Source organism: Erpetoichthys calabaricus, chromosome 4 (genome assembly GCF_900747795.2).
Source record: "Erpetoichthys calabaricus chromosome 4, fErpCal1.3, whole genome shotgun sequence".
Lineage (NCBI taxonomy): Eukaryota > Metazoa > Chordata > Cladistia > Polypteriformes > Polypteridae > Erpetoichthys > Erpetoichthys calabaricus.
Window position 1 is genome coordinate 40,544,663 of NC_041397.2, and position 19,051 is coordinate 40,563,713.

Here is a 19,051-nt window from a genome sequence, read left to right on the forward strand (position 1 = left end):
TTATTTTTAATAAATTTGCAAAAACCTCAAGTAAACTTTTTTCACGTTGTCATTGTGGGGTGTTGTGTGTAGAATTCTGAGGAAAAAAATGAATTTAATCCATTTTGGAATAAGGCTGTAACATAACAAAATGTGGAAAAAGTGATGTGCTGTGAATACATTCCGGATGCTGTGTGTGTGTGTGTGTATATATATATATATATATATATATATATATCAACATAACATCAACATAAACGGGTGCTAAATGGCGTAAGCACACAGTAAAGAAAATAGTGATCACCACAGTGGCCCTTCGCTACACAGTCTGTCTATGAAGCTCCTTTATGCAGTAGGTTCGTTATAGTGGAATGGTGAGTGAGTTTATGTGAGCAGACATCTGTCGGTTATTTCACTGTGAAACATCTTCAGAGGATTTATAACAGGAAGAAAGCTACCAAGTGATTACTTCTGTAAATAATAATTGTATTTAAAACAGGTTTATTTTGTGAATTTATCAGTTAAGTCTAAATATTTTAAAAATGTACAACTTTTTTTTCTTCAGAGCTAAGTGTTGCCAGATTTGGATTTTGCTCTATAAAGAACACCTACAATTTTTGACAGTAGTGATTTTTTTATTTTTTGTTTTGCAGACCAGTGTAATGCCATGATTAGTTTTCATTAGTCAGTAGGCCTCCTAGTAAGTGCAATACCAATAAAGAAAGCTTAAATGAAATCATTATTTGGTGTGACCATCCGTTACCTTGAAAACAGCAGCAGTTTTCTTAGGTCTGCTTGTATGCCTTTTGTAAAGGTAGTCACATAGTCAACTGTTCCTCTTGGAGAACTTAATGGCAGTTTCACTACAGATATTGACTGCCTTCCTTGCTTCTGCCTCTGTAAGTAATCCCAGACTGTCTTCCATGATGTTAAGGTCATGACTCTGTTCATCATACCATCTGCTGCAGGATTGCCTCCTGTTCTTTTTGTTGCGGATGGTTTTTTATGATTGTGGCCATTGATTTGGTGTATTTGTCATGCTGGAGAGTGAAGTTGCGACTGATCAGACACATCCTTGATTGTATTTTATGATAGATAAAACTGTCTGTACTCCGTAGTGAGAGGGACATCAATTTGGATTGAAATCACCAACTCTGTTTGTGGAAATGCAGCCCCAAAAATGCAGGGAACTCCCACTGTGCTTCACTCTTGCCTGCATGCATTCATCCATGTACCGTTGTCCCACCCTTCTACAACCTATTAGAACCAAAACAGAATGAATATGTAGCTAAAAAATCTGCAAGAATTGCATGGTTACATTGACTCAGCATGGACCCCACCCCATAAGAAATATTTTCAGTACCAAGTTGGTTCCATGTCCCAGATGTTTGCTTATTCTGTGTGTAAAAAGATGGTCCTCCCTTGTGCTAGATAGGAGTACATATTAAAGTAGTCATTGTCCATGTGTGTGTTTTTTGTGGCCAGGATCAGCTCCTGCACCAGCTCCCCGCAACCTTGAGCTGAATAACATGATGGACAGGTGAATGGAAACTGTTTTTTTTTTTTTACTTCAAATTGTGCTTGCTAAATCTGAAATAACTCCTCATGAACAAAGCTGTCTTTAGACTTTATACAAGAATGCTTAATGTCAAAACTGCTTAAACTGAATGTACATTTCAAAAATGTGGCAGAATTAACTAGCAGGTGCAGCATGAGAATGTGGTTTGGTGGTACTGAGAAGTCTGTGAAAAGATGACATATTTGTATTGTGTGTTGTGCTAAAGGTCACTTTCCATTCAATAGGGTAGGAAGCTTGTCACACTTAAAAGAAAGAAGCACACTTGCCTTACAGGAAAAACTGCACAGTGTTGTGTATTCAGGAAGATAAAGGTGTGTGCGGTGTTTCGGTTTGTTTTTTTTCTTTTTTAATATTTTTTGAGACAGGCTTTCTAGTGGTAAATTGTTTGACGGTCTTTCCAAGTGGTAGCTCCCACTTGTACAATTCAAAGAAAAATTTGTTACCCATGTTAGCTGAGTTGTAACTTAATCCCAGTACTTAATGTACAGGAGTTTAGCTTGGTAGCTGTGGAGCTGCTCATTACAGAACACAACATATAAGTTAAAACCTAAATAACATAAGTTAAAAAACAAACTTAAACTATTGCAAAATAGTGTAGTTATAAAAGAGATGTCCAACTAATGTGCAAATGAATGTGTGTGTATAGTGTGTCTGCACAAGCACACACATGTACACACACACTTCATATATGAAAGAACAGCTAAATATGTAAGAAACAAGTGGTGACCTGGGTGAGATGAGTCAGTAGTGATACTTTTTGATGACCGCTCACCTCATTTTATTACATACAAGAAAAAAAAAAAACATGTTTGCCAGAAATGTTGTTTTAGTTGTTTGTTGTATTTGAAGTGATGCGATAGACACACTGTGTGTGCATGTTAGGCTTGTGCAGTCCTCTGAAGTGTATAGCTGTGATTCTGCTATGGCAGAGTAGCACGTAATTAGAAATACAAGTAATTATATGACCTGTACATTTTAATTGAATATCAAAAGTTTGAATCTTGCCTGTAATCTCCTGTAATTATCAAACTGGCTCTCCTGTATTCAATGTGTAATTGAGATTAGACAGGTCTGCTTGTATTTGAAAGGAAAACATGCAAACTCTGTGCAGACCAGGTCAAGGTGTAATAATCAAACCTAGAAAGGTGGGGACTCATGATGCTGCAGTACTACTCAATGCTCTGCTGTGCCACCTACCATGTAAATATAAAATCTTCAAAATATAGGGATCTTCAAAACTCAGGTTGGTGGAGTTTTAGAGAATCGAGGTGACCTTATCGGACTGAATGGCCTTTTCTCATCACAGTTGTGGCAAACCTCTTAAACAGGACATTTTTTACATGAAAACACACTCATTACAACAGGTTATTCTGTTGTGTTTTGTACTTACTTTTTTTAGCCCTTGTTTTCAGTGAAATTCTGAATGTACAGCAGAGCTAAAATGAAGTGGGAGGAAAGAAAAACCTATGCAGAGATTTTTCAAGTGTCACTTCAACTTGGTCCTCCTAGGTTTTTTATTTATGTATAAGTGAAAATACTTCATCTCAAATTGGTCTTCAACATTAAAAGATCAAATTGGATCCAGATTTATTTTGGGCAAGATCTACCGTCAGGACATTCTGGGTTTGTGCACAGGGGCCAGTGATAATATAAAATAACCAAGGAACACCTCCTTGACCTCCCCAATGAACTGATTAAGTCTCTGCACTCTAAAAGCAACAGTGGGAAATGCTACGCTGTATTAAACTACCAGGTGTTCACATGCTGCATTGTTGAAAGAATGATCAACTCTCTGTTTAGGAGCCAAGTTACGCAGGTAGGTGCCTGTGGAGGGCTTAGTCTAGGCTTACGTGTCATGCGTAATTTTTTTTTTTTTTTTATTATTCATAGTATCAATATCGTCACATGCAGAGTGCAATGAAATTCTTCGGTGATCTGTTTTGCAGCTGCTCTGAATGTGTAAAGAGTAACACATAAAGTAACACATTAAGAGTACCTTAAAGGGGTCATAAAGTAAAGCAAACCACTTTTAACTATGTAAATGAGGGTCTTCAGTAGTGTAACAAAAAAAAAGTGGAACTCGGTCTGTACCTAACCCTGATTGAGTGATGAAAGGGGAGGTGAAGGGAGAAAAGGGGATATTGGGTCTCCTTTTATTATAGGAATAAGTATTGGTAAGTATATTATTTTAAGTCATGTTAGTACGTGTTAGACCTTCTTGTGGTTATGTGCTTAATCTTGCTCTTGATTTAAAATACAGCATATCTGGTGGAGGGTGGTGAGCTAGTTCCCAAGATATTGACAGTAATAATCCCTAAATCTGCATAGTTATTGTATGTTCTTTTTTTTTTAATAATGCTTTTTTAATACAATTTCTTGTATTATGAATTTCTCCATTTTTTTTATACTCCAACTTACTCTCAAGGGCTTACCAGCACAGATCCTTTAGCTACAGAGCCACCACTCTGCCCTTATCCAGTAAATAACCTGAAATCGTACAAAGGTAAACAATATACTGCCAGAGGTTAAAAAAATAAAAGTTTAGTTTACCAAACACTGAAAACTAATTTAATTTTCAGAGTTGAACAAAAATGCCTTTTCAGGGAACAAGTAATGAGTTAGCATTGTACAACTTTTCTATAGCAAAGGAATTTAATTAATCCTTGAAAGATAATGCAAACAATTCCTGCAGGTGTCCCAACTTTGGTTAATTACGTACAAGCTGTCCTACTGTAGTGTTGTTGCTTCATGATCTGAAGCATTTTCGAACAATAATGTATATTTCGTTCATATTGCAGGTTTGATAGGTCAAGTGGTAGTAAGAAAGCCATTGCTAAAATTTCAAAATAAACAAGGAGGCTTGCTTGGGCCAGAAACCATTGCCAGTCTGTGCTCTGAAATTAAAGTATTTAACAAATATATAATTGAAGATGCTGTATGGACGCTGCACAGTATGTTTCTTGAAGCAGTTGACTCTCAGAAATGTCTGATTCTGTTGTGCCTTTGGGTCTCCCAGACCTGTTCTTATCGGAGTTTCCAAGTTCCTTATAATGGTTTGGGGGGCTGAACTCACAAATATGTTAGCTTTCTTTGCAGTTTCTCTAAAGGAAAGACCTACACTTATAGATTATAATGTTCTGTCTGCCTTCCTTTATTTTTCCCCACCATTGTGATAGCAGTACACAGTGTAACATTGTCCTGATAATGCTTCAGGGGGTGTACCAACACAGTTTGTTCCAGCACTGCTTTTATACGGATAGTTTAAACAATCAACAACAGTTGTGACACCTGCCTTTCAAGTTGTAAGTAACTATATTGCTGCAGAAAAGATGCAAGTTGTTAACTCATTACTTGCTCCCAGAAAAAATATTTTTGTATAACTCTGAAAATTGAATTATTTTTGTTGGAACTAAACTTTAGCAGTTTCTTTTACTTATGTTTGTACCATGCATCTATTTTCTGCTGTCTGTCAGGGTTTGGAGTGTGGGCTGTAGGTTAATCAATGATGCTTAGATGTCCCTTTTCTCCACCACCTCCTCCAACCCTTCCAGGGGATATTGAGGTGTTCCCAGGCTACCCAAGAGATGTAATCTACCCAGCATGTCCTGGGTCTATCTCAAGGTCTCCAACTGGTTGGACATGTCCAAAACACATCCTCAGAGAGAGACGTCCAGGAGGCATCCTAATTAGATGCCTGAACCACCTCAACTGGGTCCTTTCAATGCAAAGGTACTTTGAGCTCCACCCCACTGTCTGTGCTCCTCGGCCTATCTCTAAGGGACCCAGACGCCATGCAAAGGAAACTTATTTCAGCCCCTTGTATCCTTAGTCGTTTAGTCACTATCCACAGCTTGTGACCATAGGTGAGGGTAGGAACATAGATTGAGCAGTAAATCAAGAGCTTTACCTTTTGGCTCAGCTTTCTAATCACTATGACTAACCAGTGTTATGTAGACGTGGCTTTGATTCACCTATTGATTTCCTTCTCCCTTCTTCTGTCAATCATGAACAAGACCCTGAGATACTTAAACTCCTCTGCTTGAGGCAGCACCTCATTCCCAACTAGGTGAGGGCACTTCACCGTATTCCAGCTGAGAACCACGACCTCTGACTTGGAGGTGCTGATGCTCATTATGGCTGCAAAGCACCCCATTGTGTGTGTGTGTGTGTGTGAGGTCACAGCCCAATGAAGCCAGTAGGACTCCTATCATCTGAGGAAAGCAGAGATGTGATTCCAAGGTTGCCAAACTGGACACCCTCCACCCCTTGGCTGACCTTACAAATTCTACCTTTGCCCCATATCAGATTATTCACTAGACTTGAAATGCTTGTATTTGAGTAAAAACTGAAAAAACGTTTAGCCCTTAAGAGTATATACTATGTGTATATATGTCATATTTGTGTATAAAATGACTTTAATTATTCATCTCAACTCTCTATAGATCATGTGGTAAGTATCCCCATCTTCCCAATGACATTTCTCTCCTAGTACTAAATGTATTTGCCATGTCACACACAACCAGTGAAGTTCCTTGTGTGATTTTCCTTGACTCCCGTCGTGTAGCTGGGAGAGGCCTCACGTGATGTATGGACAGCTGCTCGACTGGCTTCGCTATCTGGTGGCTTGGCAGCCAGTCATCATAGGCCTGGTCCAGTTAATTAACTACATCCTGGGCCTTGAGTAGGAGGAAGACTGGTGAGCATCAGGCCTCAAATCTAAAGGTGCAAGCTGTTTAGGACTCTCCAGCAGTAACCTTCAGAAACATCTGGAACTACGATTAACTACTAAGGCACATTAAGGGATGGCAACAAATGATCGGGTAGTGGTTTTACCAGCAACTGGCTCATTATTTGTTTTTATATTTTAAAAGGATAATATTCTTGAACTTGTTGGTACAGACATCTTTCTTAATTACTTGACAACTGTTTCAGATCATATCATATAAAACAACACCATCTACACCTCTGTTATCTGTCACTCGTCTGTTATTTCTGACCCCTGGATTACTGCTCTCTTCTTGTCCATTTATGTTTTTTTTTTCTTTTATACAATTTTCCTCATTTTTATGTAACAGCTTCTGGATGGCATTTTGACTGCCATTACACTGCAAGAAGAAGACAAAAATGGCAGAGCACATGTGGGCAGCAGAAGTCTTTGGAACATCTGCTTCAACAGTCTGTATGCAGTCACTCGAGTTTTGTTATAATTACATGATATTTATATTTTTGGAAGCCTGAATGTGGATGGATACCAAAGGAATAGAAGCTACCAGGAAAGAATCCTCTGAGCTCTACTGAATAGTGTTACTTTGATTTGTTGGGGAAAAGGGTCTTTGTTTTGGTGTAATCATGAATGGTTGAAGTAGTCCACACTGAGGTTGTCTTGTTACTTTAAATTCAGTAATGGATGAAAAACCTAAAATTTCCTTTGTATAAGAATCATTTAGCGCCCATTTGTACCACAAAGTATTAAATCTCGGTGGGGTTTGAATGCTTTTTGTGTAACAAAAAAAAAAAGCTTTTAAAAATAGTGTTGGACCTGATAAGGAATTGGGAGCACTACTGGATTTCCAGGGAGGTGACCTTGTGCAAATGTAGAACAAGATTATTTTTAGAATTGTGGCTGTTATTCTGAATCTTTGTATGCATAATGATGTTTATAAAGGTGATGAAAATTAACATTCATTTTTTTTTCTGTTACTCAAGTTCTTATGTAGTTTTTCCCCACAGAACAACACAAACAAAAGGATTGTCCTCAGCCTTTGTCTCCTGCTAAGCCATTCAAACCTTTTTAAGAGCAGCAGCACTTTGGTTGTGGGTCTGATGGCCTCATCTGTCTTCCCAAAGTCAAGGTAGGTTCTCACTTTGCACTTTGCAGGGGTCTCCAACTCCAGTCCTGGAGGGCTGCAAGTTTTCATTCTAACTTCTTTTTTTCTTATTTAATGACCAGTTTTTGCTGCTAATTAATTATTTCCCTTTATTTTAATTGACTTTTCTTGAGACTCTGACTGCTGAATTCTTTTTTCCTTAAACGGCACTTAAACATAAATTTGATATGACGTGAGCCAACAGATGATCAGCTAAGTTGGGGCCTCAAACACCAACCAACTTCACTTCATTCTGTTTCTTAATTTGAAGCCAATTCTCGTTGCTGATTAAACCCGTTATTTCATTCCATGGCGCTTATTCTGCCATGGCAGACATTTCCAAAACTGTTGATTTTCATTTTTAAGAGCGCTGGCTGTCAAAATGTTTTGTGGACCTGAGCAGATCAACATTACTGTAGGCCTTCACCTTTCTTTACTTTTAGTTATTGTGTGATGGACGCAGGTTGTTGTTGTTTATGTGTCGGTACATTTTTGTGTCTTAATATTGTTTGGTTGCTAATTAAGGAAAGAAGAAATAATTAAAATTAAGGCAAAGAGTTGATTAGCAGCAAAATCTGATCACTAATTAAGAAAAAGGTTACAATGAAAACCTGCAGCTACAGTAGCTCTCCAGGAGTGGAGTTGGAGACCCCTGGTCTAAATAATGTTGATATTTGAACCGATCAGAAGAGAACCTCCACATCTACTGAACAAGTCTAAATGGTGGAGGCAGATTTAAGAAAAGAAAAACGTTAGTCTGTGGTGGTATTTTCTATTTTCATATGTAAAAGATTGCATATTATCATCAAACCAGATATTAACACCATGATTTGAATGAACAGAAAGCATTAAAAACTTTCTGTCGATATCATGGTGACACAAGAAATGTAGAAAAGGCGAGCACCTCGCCTGTAAATCTGAGTGGCTTACTGACTTCGACCTGCAACATGGAAAAGAGTGACAATGGCAGAAAGTTAACATCAAATCAGAATTAAAACTCACGGTAAATTATAAAAGGTATAAGGAGCCAGATTAATTTGGACATCACCACCATAAAGTGATCAGTGCCAGAGCCTGTGTCAGCAACAGTCAAGTACAGGAACAGAAGGCCAAGACCTAGCAGGGCACTTTCACTCACACGCCTGAGATAGTGACAGATAATGACCCCCAGGGCTGGGAGTGGTGGCCATGAACCCCTCAAGAGATCCTGCTACAAATGTTCTAAAAATTAAAGGCTAAATGTTAGCACTTCATTATTTTAATTAATATTGTTAGTAACAATAGTCTATAATCGCACTGCAAATGGCCTTCATACAACATGTCGGCTTGATATTAAGTTAGCCTCCTTCAGGAAGACTTTGTGAAATATAATTTGTGTGCTTTATTTGATTAGGAATCTCTTCATTAATCCTTGAAGAATCCAGACAGAAAGATCACTCAATTTGAAAGCTGGTTCTGTAATCCAAAAAACAACACTAACGGCCTGAGGACAGAGCCACAATGCCACAGACTTTAAATTGTACGTGTCAGAATGCTTCAGATTTTCGTTTATATTAGCAGAATAAAATCACCTAATTTGGGGTTTGCAAACACTAAAGCACAGTTGAAGGAATGCTCCACTTAAAAATATTTTTATGTTACTTGGCTCATACAGTTTGTAGTGACAACTGAGGAAGAACAATTATGTTTTCATAGAAAACGGAGATAAAAACATTTGTGCCGTAAAGTGGGGGAAAGAAGTATTGAAAGCATTAACATTTTTTTTCAGTAAATATACTGTGTTGTCAGTGAGGTTATTCATTTGAAATTCTCATCAGACAAGAAATCCTCAAGTATAAAGAATTCACAACATTAAAGACTATAAATAAAGGTAAAGTGGAATAACACTGGGAAAAAGTAATGAACACACTAAGAAGAAGCAGTACACCAAGGCAAGGAAAGGGAGCAGATGAAACTCCACGTCCTATCTGAGTAAATTGCCATCAGCAGGGTTAGTACTTATTGATGGGCTATAAAAAGTTTTACTACCAAGGTGTCACACAAACATGATGGCTAAAAGCAAAGAGCTCTCCGAAGACCATCTCGACCTGACTGTTGCAAACCATATCAATAGAACTGGTTACAGATGTACTTCAAAACTTCTGAATCATGCAGTAACCATCATTGGCACCATTATCTGCAAGTGGAAGGAACATCACTCCACCATCAACTGGCCAACGCACAGGAGCCCCTTGCAAGATTTCTGATCAGCGAGTCAGAAGAGTAGCCCGAGAGCTCCAGAAAGATTTGGAGGCAGCAGGTACAATTAACTCCACTGGCATGGCATCTATGCACGCTCATCCCTCAAGTCTCCATTTACTGAAGAAAAGGCATCTTGAAGCTCGTTTATAGTTTGCTACAGAACATTCGGACAAGCCTATGAAGTACTGGGAGGACGTAGTCTGGTCAGACAAGACCAAAATTGAATGTTTTGGCTTTATACTACACACCATGTTTGAAGGAGAAATGGCACTGCACGTCACCTGAAACACCATACCAGCAGTGAAGTTTGGAGGTGGAAGCATCATGGTGTGGGGCTGTTTCTCATCTCATGGTACTGGCAGACTTCATGCAATTGAAGGAACGATGAATGGGACCATGTACCGAGAGATTCTTGAAACAAATCTGCTGCCATCCACCAGGATGATGATGAGGATGAGATGTGGGTGGACCTTCCAACAGAACAATAATTCAAAACATACAGCAAAGGAAACTCTCAGCTACTTTCAGAGAAAGAAAGTCAAGTTGTTAGAATGGGTCAGTCAACCATCTGACAAATCATTTGTGTAAGGAACTAAAGATCGGCGTTCACAAGAGGAATATCTTCAAGATTTTGAGACAATCACTGTAGAATGACACCGGAGCACTGCAGGCGATTGGTTTCTTCATACAGGAACCATCTTGAAGCTGTCATTACAAACAAAGGCTTCCCCACGCAGTATAAAATTAGTGTGTTCGATACTTTTTCCCTGTGTCATTCCACATACCTTTATTTAAGGCGTTTAATGGTGTGAATTCTTTAAATCAGTGGATTTCTTGAGTTAATACCAATGTCAGGTTAGAATTTCATGTGAATAGTCTCATTGGAAATATATTTACTGAAAAAGATAGTTGATACGTCCAACACTTATTTCCCCCGCTCTAATAAAAGCCAGTGGTGACCAGTTGAGTACAGCAGCAAACAAAGTGAAAAATGTCCACAGAAAAAAAGGAAATCCTCCCATTACTGTCATGACTTGTCAGTCAGGCACATCACAAATGAATGGTAAAGTGGCAACGTTAGTTTGTCGCATCTGAGGGCTTTGTGGAGTCACTAAACAGCGAGGCGCAGGCCACCGCACTTCATGTGACATTCATCGATAAAGTCGGACTGACCAAGAAAAGTACAAATGAGGTGAGAAAAATTGATGGGCCGACATGTACACTAACACCATCCCGCAGTTCTGGACGGGTCACTTGTACTTGAGACATTTACATCATTTAGCAGACGCTCTTATCCAGAGCGACTTACAACAGTGCTTAGTAGTCTACGACTGTTCTTCAGTCTTTAAGGCTAGGATTAAATCTACTGTCATTAAACAAGTTACCGCTGACCACGTTGTACACAAAACCATGCTAGAAGAAAATAGTAAGTTGTTAGTACAAAACGTTTTTTTTTTTTTTTAAGAGAAAAAGGGTAGAAAAAAGTATGGGGACTTTAGTCCCCCAAGTGCTGTTTAAAGAAGTGTGTCTTCAGATGACGTTTGAAGACAGTGAGGGACTCCGCTGTTCGTACAGCAAGAGGAAGTTCATTCCACCACTGAGGAGCCAACACTGCAAAGAGTCTTGATGCATGTCGTCCTCTTCTTTTAAGTAAGGGTGGTTCGAGACGAGCAGTGCTTGATGATCTGAGAGAGCGAGAAGTGACACGCTGCTTAACCAGTGCTGATATGTAAGGTGGTGCAGTTCCAGTTTTGGCCTTAAAGGCAAGTGTTAGGGTTTTGAACCTGAAGACTGTGGGAGGAAACCGGAGTACCCAGAGGAAACCCACATAGACACAGGGAGAACATGCAAACTCCACGCAGGGAGGACCTGGGAAGCGAACCCAGGTCTACTTACTGCGAGGCATTTTTCGACAGCTGCAGATTCACTGTAACATTGTGGACTGCATGATGGCACAATGGTTACTGCATCATAACATAATAGAACTGGCTTTGAATCCTTAACGGTTCTGTCGGTGACAAGTTTCCCCAAGTCTGCGAGGGTCTTTCTCGCATTTTCATACCCCACCCCACCCACCTGTGTTTGGTGGTTTGTCCATTTAAAATCAGCCCTGTTTAGAAATGAATGAGCGAGTGTATTGAACTGCGGCCACTTACAGTGCCTGGAATGTAAAAAGGGGGCTCGGATGTTCGCTCCACTTGAATATTTATATCTTTAAATCTGGGAAAAATGAGCAGAAAAACAAAAATGCGCGATTTTACTAGAAAGTTGCCTAACATGATGGTCATTCTCTAACATCCTTGATGAATCCCCCAATAAAGCAATTATGGTAAACATCTCTCAATTATAAAAGAAAATCTTGAGACGAGACTACTGCCAAGAGATTTTTTCAAATCATGCCCTCCTCTCAACCATTTCTGGTTAACGGCCCATGTCCGCCGTCCTCTCCCCTCTCATTCGTGTGAAGGCTTTTGTCAGACACAGTTCCTGTGCTCTCAGCTTATAAATTTTTATGTTGTCCTCACTTTAAGTTCCCAATAAAAAAGACTTGATTATGTCATCTGTTTATATGTCAATTTACAGATGAGAACTTGTGTCTCGCACTCTGGATGTGTCATGTGGTTGCACTACCAGCCAATAAAGGGCTGCAGAGCTGTGATTGCATATGTATGACGTTGGTTAATATGCTTAAAAATCACGTAAAGTTTTATAAAGGAGATCCCTGGGTAAGAGACGTGGTTTCCAATCTTGCAATAGAATTTAAATGGAAAAAGCCCCGCTTCACAATTGCATTTATTTGTTTGTCAAATTGCAAGATAACTTTGAACATTTTTAACATGTGGGCTGAGATATGCAGACGGGGGCCTAAAATAACAACAACAACAACAACATTTATTTATATAGCACATTTTCATACAAAAAGTAGCTCAAAGTGCTTTACATAATGAAGAAAAGAAGAATAAAAGACAAATAAGAAATTAAAATAAGACAACCTTAGTTAACATAAAAAGGAGTAAGGTCCGATGGCCAGGGTGGACAGAAAAAACAAAAAAAAAACTCCAGAAGGCTGGAGAAAAAAAAATAAAATCTGTAGGGGTTCCAGGCCACGAGACCGCCCAGTCCCCTCTGGGCATTCTACCTAACATAAATGAAATAGTCCTCTTTGTAGTTCGGGTTTTTCACTGAGTCACTTGATGCTGATGGTTATACAGACTTCTGGCTTTTAATCCATCCATCATTGTTGGAACATCATGGTGCTTTGGGTAGATGGTGGTGGCGCACGCCACCACCAACAGGACACAGGAAAAGGAAACAGAAGAGAGAGTAGGGGTTAGTACAGATTTTGAATGAATAGTTATTATAATGAATTGGATATACAGAGTGTCAGGATTAAATTACAGTGAAGTTATGAGAAGGCCATGTTAAAGTAATGTGTTTTCAGTAGTTTTTTAAAGTGCTCCACTGTATTAGCCTGGCGAATTCCTACTGGCAGGCTATTCCAGATTTTAGGTGCATAACAGCAGAAGGCCGCCTCACCACTTCTTTTAAGTTTTGCTCTTGGAATTCTAAGGAGACACTCAGTTGAGGATCTGAGGTTGCGATTTGGAATATAAGGTGTCAGACAGTCCGATATATAAGACGGGGCGAGATTATTTAAAGCTTTATAAACCATAAGCAGAATTTTAAAGTCAATTCTGAATGACACAGGTAACCAGTGTAGTGACATCAAAACTGGAGAAATGTGTTCGGATTTTCTTTTCCTGGTAAGGATTCTAGCAGCTGCATTCTGCACTAATTGCAAACGATTGATGTCTTTTTTGGGTAGTCCTGAGAGGAGTGCATTACAGTAATCTAGCCGACTAAAGACAAATGCATGAACTAATTTCTCTGCATCTTTCGATGATATAAGAGGTCTAACTTTTGCTATGTTCCTTAGGTGAAAAAATGCTGTCCTAGTGATCTTATTAATATGCGATTTAAAATTCAGATTACAATCAACGGTTACCCCTAAGCTTTTTACCTCCGATTTGACTTTTAATCCTAATGCATCCAGTTTATTTCTAATAGTCTCATTGTATCCATTATTGCCAATCACTAAGATTTCGGTTTTTTCTTTATTTAATTTGAGAAAGTTACTATTCATCCATTCTGAGATACAGGTTAGACATTGTGTTAGCGAATCAAGAGATTTGGGGTCATCAGGTGCTATTGATAAATACAGCTGTGTGTCATCAGCATAGCTGTGGTAGCTCACGTTATGTCCCGAGATAATCTGACCTAATGGAAGCATGTAGATTGAGAAGAGCAGCGGACCCAGGATAGAGCCTTGTGGAACACCATATAGAATATCATGTGTCTTTGAGTTATAATTACCACAACTAACAAAGAATTTTCTCCCTGTCAGGTAGGATTCAAACCAATTTAAGACACTGCCAGAGAGGCCCACCCATTGACTAAGGCGATTCTTAAGAATATTATGATCAATGGTGTCAAATGCGGCACTCAGATCTAAGAGGATGAGAACAGATAAATGGCCTCTGTCTGCATTTACCCGCAAGTCATTTACTACTTTAACGAGTGCAGTTTCTGTGCTGTGATTTGTTCTAAAACCTGACTGAAATTTATCAAGAATAGTATGTTTATTGAGGTGCTCATTTAACTGCATAATGACTGCCTTCTCTAGAATTTTACTTAAGAAAGGCAGGTTAGAGATGGGTCTATAATTTTCAAGAGCAGAGGGGTCGAGATTATTTTTCTTAAGTAGGGGTTTAACTACCGCAGTCTTAAGACAGTCTGGGAAGACCCCCGTATCTAATGACGAATTTACTATGTCAAGAACATTATCACTAAGCACACCCGATACTTCTTTGAAAAAATTTGTTGGTATTGGGTCAAGGGCACAGGTGGATGGTTTCATTTGAGAAATTATTTTATGTAAATCAGGTAAATCTATCCTAGTGAAAGACTTTAATTTATTTATTATGGAGTACTGGGGTTTCGGAGGATCCTTAGTGTTGGGGAGATATACTATGTTATTTCTAATATCATTAATTTTTTGATTGAAAAATACAGCGATAGCCTCACAGGTTTTACTGGAAGTACTTAGGAGGCATTCCTTTGAGTTACCTGGGTTTAACAGATGATCAATTGTTGAAAATAAGACTCTGGGATTACTAGCATTGTTATTTATAATCTTAGAGAAATAGCAGCGCCTCTCAAGATGGACTGTGTTATTGTATTCTGTTATTTTAACTTTTAATATTTCATAGTCAATAGTTAGTTTAGTCTTCCTCCATTTACGCTCAGCTCTACGGCATGTTCTCTTTAAATCAGACACTCTTTGGGTCTTCCAAGGTATAACAATGCTAGAAGATTTTTTAACTGTCTTTTCAGGTGCAACTAAGTCAACAGCAGCCCTCACTTTAGTATTAAATCTTTCCACCTTACTATTTACATTCTCCTCGCTATTATAGTTGGCACTATAAACGGACTGATTGGTTAGAATGTTTGTAAGTTTTAAAGTTGCTGATGAGTCAAAGAAGCGTTTTTTAACAATATGCTTCTCATGAGTGTTTTCTATCATTATTTCTATATTAAAAAGTAGAAGAAAATGGTCTGAAAGACCCGTATCAATGACCTGCTTTATAGCAACTTTTAGTCCTTTAGTAATCACTAAGTCTAACGTATGACCTGCTTTATGTGTAGGCTGATTAACGAGCTGTCTCAAATCAAAAGAGTCCAGGAGGTTCATAAATTCTTTTACTTTTTGGTCACATTGATTATCTATATGAAAATTAAAGTCGCCGACTATTAAGAGTGCGTCATAGTTCGTAATTAAGATTGACATCATGTCAAATGATGTTAAAGGTTTGTAATGGAGCTCGAGGGGCCAAAAAAAAATATTATTTCACTTTTGCTCTCATAGAGGAAATTCATCTCCATCTAGTTTTTAGTATCCTAAAGACAACTGGAGCAATCAAGGAGAGGTTTTAATGGAAGATGGAGCCGTGTTGTCACTGGCATAGCCATGGCATTGAATATTATAGTGATTGCATGTAAAAGGGAAATAGCAGAGGGCCTAAAACCGAACTTGGTGGTACCCAACAACAAAGACGTACAGGAGGAGAGGTGTGCTGATTTGTACCAACTGAAAAAGATCTTCCTTTCAGAAAAGACTCGAACCAATCTAATGTGTTCCTTAAGGTACTGACGGCGTTGTCAAGCTGATCTGAAAGAACACTGTGATCAATTGTGTCACGAGCCACAATGAGGTCCATTAAGACTAAAACTGTCAGATGTGAGCAGCACAACATCTGTAACCTTCACGAGTGAGGACTCCAGTACCGTGCTGGGGTCTAAAACTGGACTGGAATTTATCAGTGATGCTGAGAGCTGAGAAAAAGCGACTTTTTCCAGGAGCTTTGAAAGAAAAGGCCATTGTGATTGGGAAGTGTTGTGTTCAGATGTGTTTTTTGTTTAGCACCCCTGCATCTTTAAAAGATGATGGAGCAATGCCATGTGCTAATGATGTGTTTGTTATATGAAGGAAACCAGAGGGACTGCAGAGAGAAATCCGACTCAGTATGAGTGTTCATTACATGAGGTGATGTAGGGAAGGTGTGAAAATATCGAGCTGTTCAGCCTGATGATAAGACATAGCTGGAAACTCAAAGATATGCCTCAGGGGGCCGTTAGATTGTGTTCAGCATGGCGGACTGGCTTATCACACTTGAGTGTGCGGCGCACTGCCACCATGGCTAGTTTTACACTTGAATGTAACTCATGTTTGGCTTCTTGGACGAGTGGACGCTACCCTTAATTAAGAAGCAACTTTTTCTATTTCAGTATGTGAGAACTTCCACAGACTTGATCTTTAATTAATATCTTTACCTCTTCCTTACTTATTGGAATTTGTGTATCAATATTTTTGAACTTCATTGACTTTCTGAGCAGCCCATCAACTATTTCATTATCCTCCACCCCCACAAAATGAGACATACACTCCCAGATACCGCACCCTTAAAAATGTCTGTCTAACATGTAACTTTATATCTTGACCGCTATTAGACATGTCTATCTTAAGTCTACATAGTACAGAAAATGAGGGCAGACAGACAAGAAAACGGTTAAGCTGGACGGCTTCTGCCCACTGCATTAGGAATTACCACCATTGCAGAAGTGTAGAATGATAACTCTTAGTCTTTAACTAACAGGGAGATGGCTGCCAGACCGTTTCAGGAGCACCTTCTACAGCCTACCATACAACACTTTGGGTCCCTTGCTGCGTTCCATTTGAAGTGGGAAGTTGGAATTTTCAGCTGGAACGCCACCTTAAGTCAGATTTCAATTGAAATTTTTAGTTGGCTGCGGCAAATACAAGTAAAAAAGTACACTTGGCGTTACATGCAGAGATGGAAAAGTTGTGCCATGGCTACATTTTTTAGTCACTTCAAAGAGTTTTTCACAATTTTGTTTATTACATACTAGCTGATTACTCAGTGGCTTTGCTCACTGAGTGCAAGGGAAAAAAATAAAATGTAGTCTATAAGTTATTAAACAGTAAAACATTAACATTTTAAGAAGTAAAGATACATTGAGCACCACTGGAGTGGTTTCAGGTAAACTACATTTTAAAGGCGCTATAACACAACAGGTAAGTAGTACTAACAGCAGCTTAAATCCATTTGGATCATCTTTCGGTAGCAGATCCCTTGTGAAAGCCGCTACACAACCGCTGTGGTATTGAAATTACATTTTCCATGTGATCCTCCAAATTTCTGCCTGACAACCTTGCACTACGTGCCTGTGATTTAAGAGAAACATTATTCTGAGAAATGCGGACGCTGCCCTTCTGTGCTTAACGGGCAGGAGGTCCAAACAATTCCCAAGTCCTTTACTTCACATGAAGAGATCGGTACATCTCCTTAGATGTAAACCCTCCATCTGCTTAAAAGAATTCATCACAAAAGCAACCTTGAATGTTGTGGGGTTTTACTGACCCGAACTCACCTTAAGTGACAGTAAGTAGCCGTGCACCGCAATTTACAAAGAGAGTCCTGCTTCGATGGCGCCGATTACACTCATTCACAAAGATTTCCACTCTCCCAGGAGCCGACGGGGCACTTGAAGTGTCACAAACAGTGCGAGAAGAGAGGATGCTGCCCGAAACTGCGAAGCTCTCGACCCGTAGAAGCAGCCCGACATTCCGCGCCTCCCAGCGTCCACTTTGTTCTCACGACCCCTTGCCGCTGAAGGCGGTCTTGTCTTCACATTGTTTACAGCTCGGTGCAGTTAAAAAGTAGAAAGACGCAAAGCTGTTTTTCTCATCTCTTCTACTATCAAGTACTGCCAATTAAAAAAAAAGTTACAATGTGGCAATTTCTGCAACAGTCACGTGGACGAATAAATAAAACTTCTCGGCGTGTTTGTGTTTACTTCTTTTTAATATCAGTAAAATAACTCTCACATAAATAATAATTCGTAAAGACGATATAAAAATGGCGTCCACAAACTAAGTGATTAGTTCCTGTATTATAATATGTTCTGTGGTCATACGTAATTTCCATATCGCATGGTCATATGTAATTTCCGTTTCAAACGGGAAAAGATTTTTATATATATAGATTTTTGTAACAGGGAGTCATATTCAAAAATAACACTGATAATAGAATGTAGTTACATGTACTAGTAGTCTACATGAGATATGCTTTTAATGCTGTTTTACAATATCATGTGTCCAAAATTCATTCCAAACCAAGTGATGAAAGGATTCACATTCCACTGCGGCTAATTGGAGTTCAAATAAGGGAAGTGCAACATGAGTCAAAGTACCACCAGGTGGAGATTTAACCGTTTTGAATAAAGAATATCATTATTAGTGAACTGAATAAATCAATGCACATCTTATGACGTACCTTCCCTTTATGGTAATACCCAGGCATCCAACTCCGCCTACATCTGACCCCGCCCCAAGCCGCAGTGCATTTTCTTCAGAACACACAACTGCTGGTGTTTCATTACTTATCCGCCAGGAGCAGCTATTGGAACAAGTAAAAGAAAATATATATATATAATATACAAGATGCAATAACTACTGTCGAGGTAAAACTGCAAAAGTAAACTTATTCATAGTTGACGTTGTACAGACGTTTCAGTGTTTTAAGACAGATGATTTCACAAATTCAAAAATGCTTTTCAATGGAAGTTTCTGAAATGCAATGTATTAGAGATATATCAATGGGACTTGAACTGTCTAGAAGAAAAACAAACTCGGTCCATTGGGAGCCAAGTTATTTAATACAGACAGACAGGCAGAAAGACAAGCAGACAGACAGATGAGGCACACACAGAGACAGGCAGAGAGACAGATGAGGCAGACAGACAG

The 19,051-nt window shown here is 39.0% G+C and overlaps 1 protein-coding gene across 1 annotated transcript in view; it reads left to right on the plus strand.

Moving 5' to 3' along the window:
• The window catches only part of rnf121 (ring finger protein 121), a 73,020-nt gene extending 66,343 nt beyond the window's left edge, over nucleotides 1-6,677 (plus strand). Inside the window, exon 9 of the mRNA XM_051926555.1 lies at nucleotides 6,123-6,677. Coding sequence (XP_051782515.1) covers nucleotides 6,123-6,243 — 121 coding nt within the window. The 3' untranslated portion in view covers nucleotides 6,244-6,677. The remainder of the gene's footprint in view (nucleotides 1-6,122) is intronic.
• The last annotated feature ends 12,374 nt before the right edge of the window (nucleotides 6,678-19,051 follow it).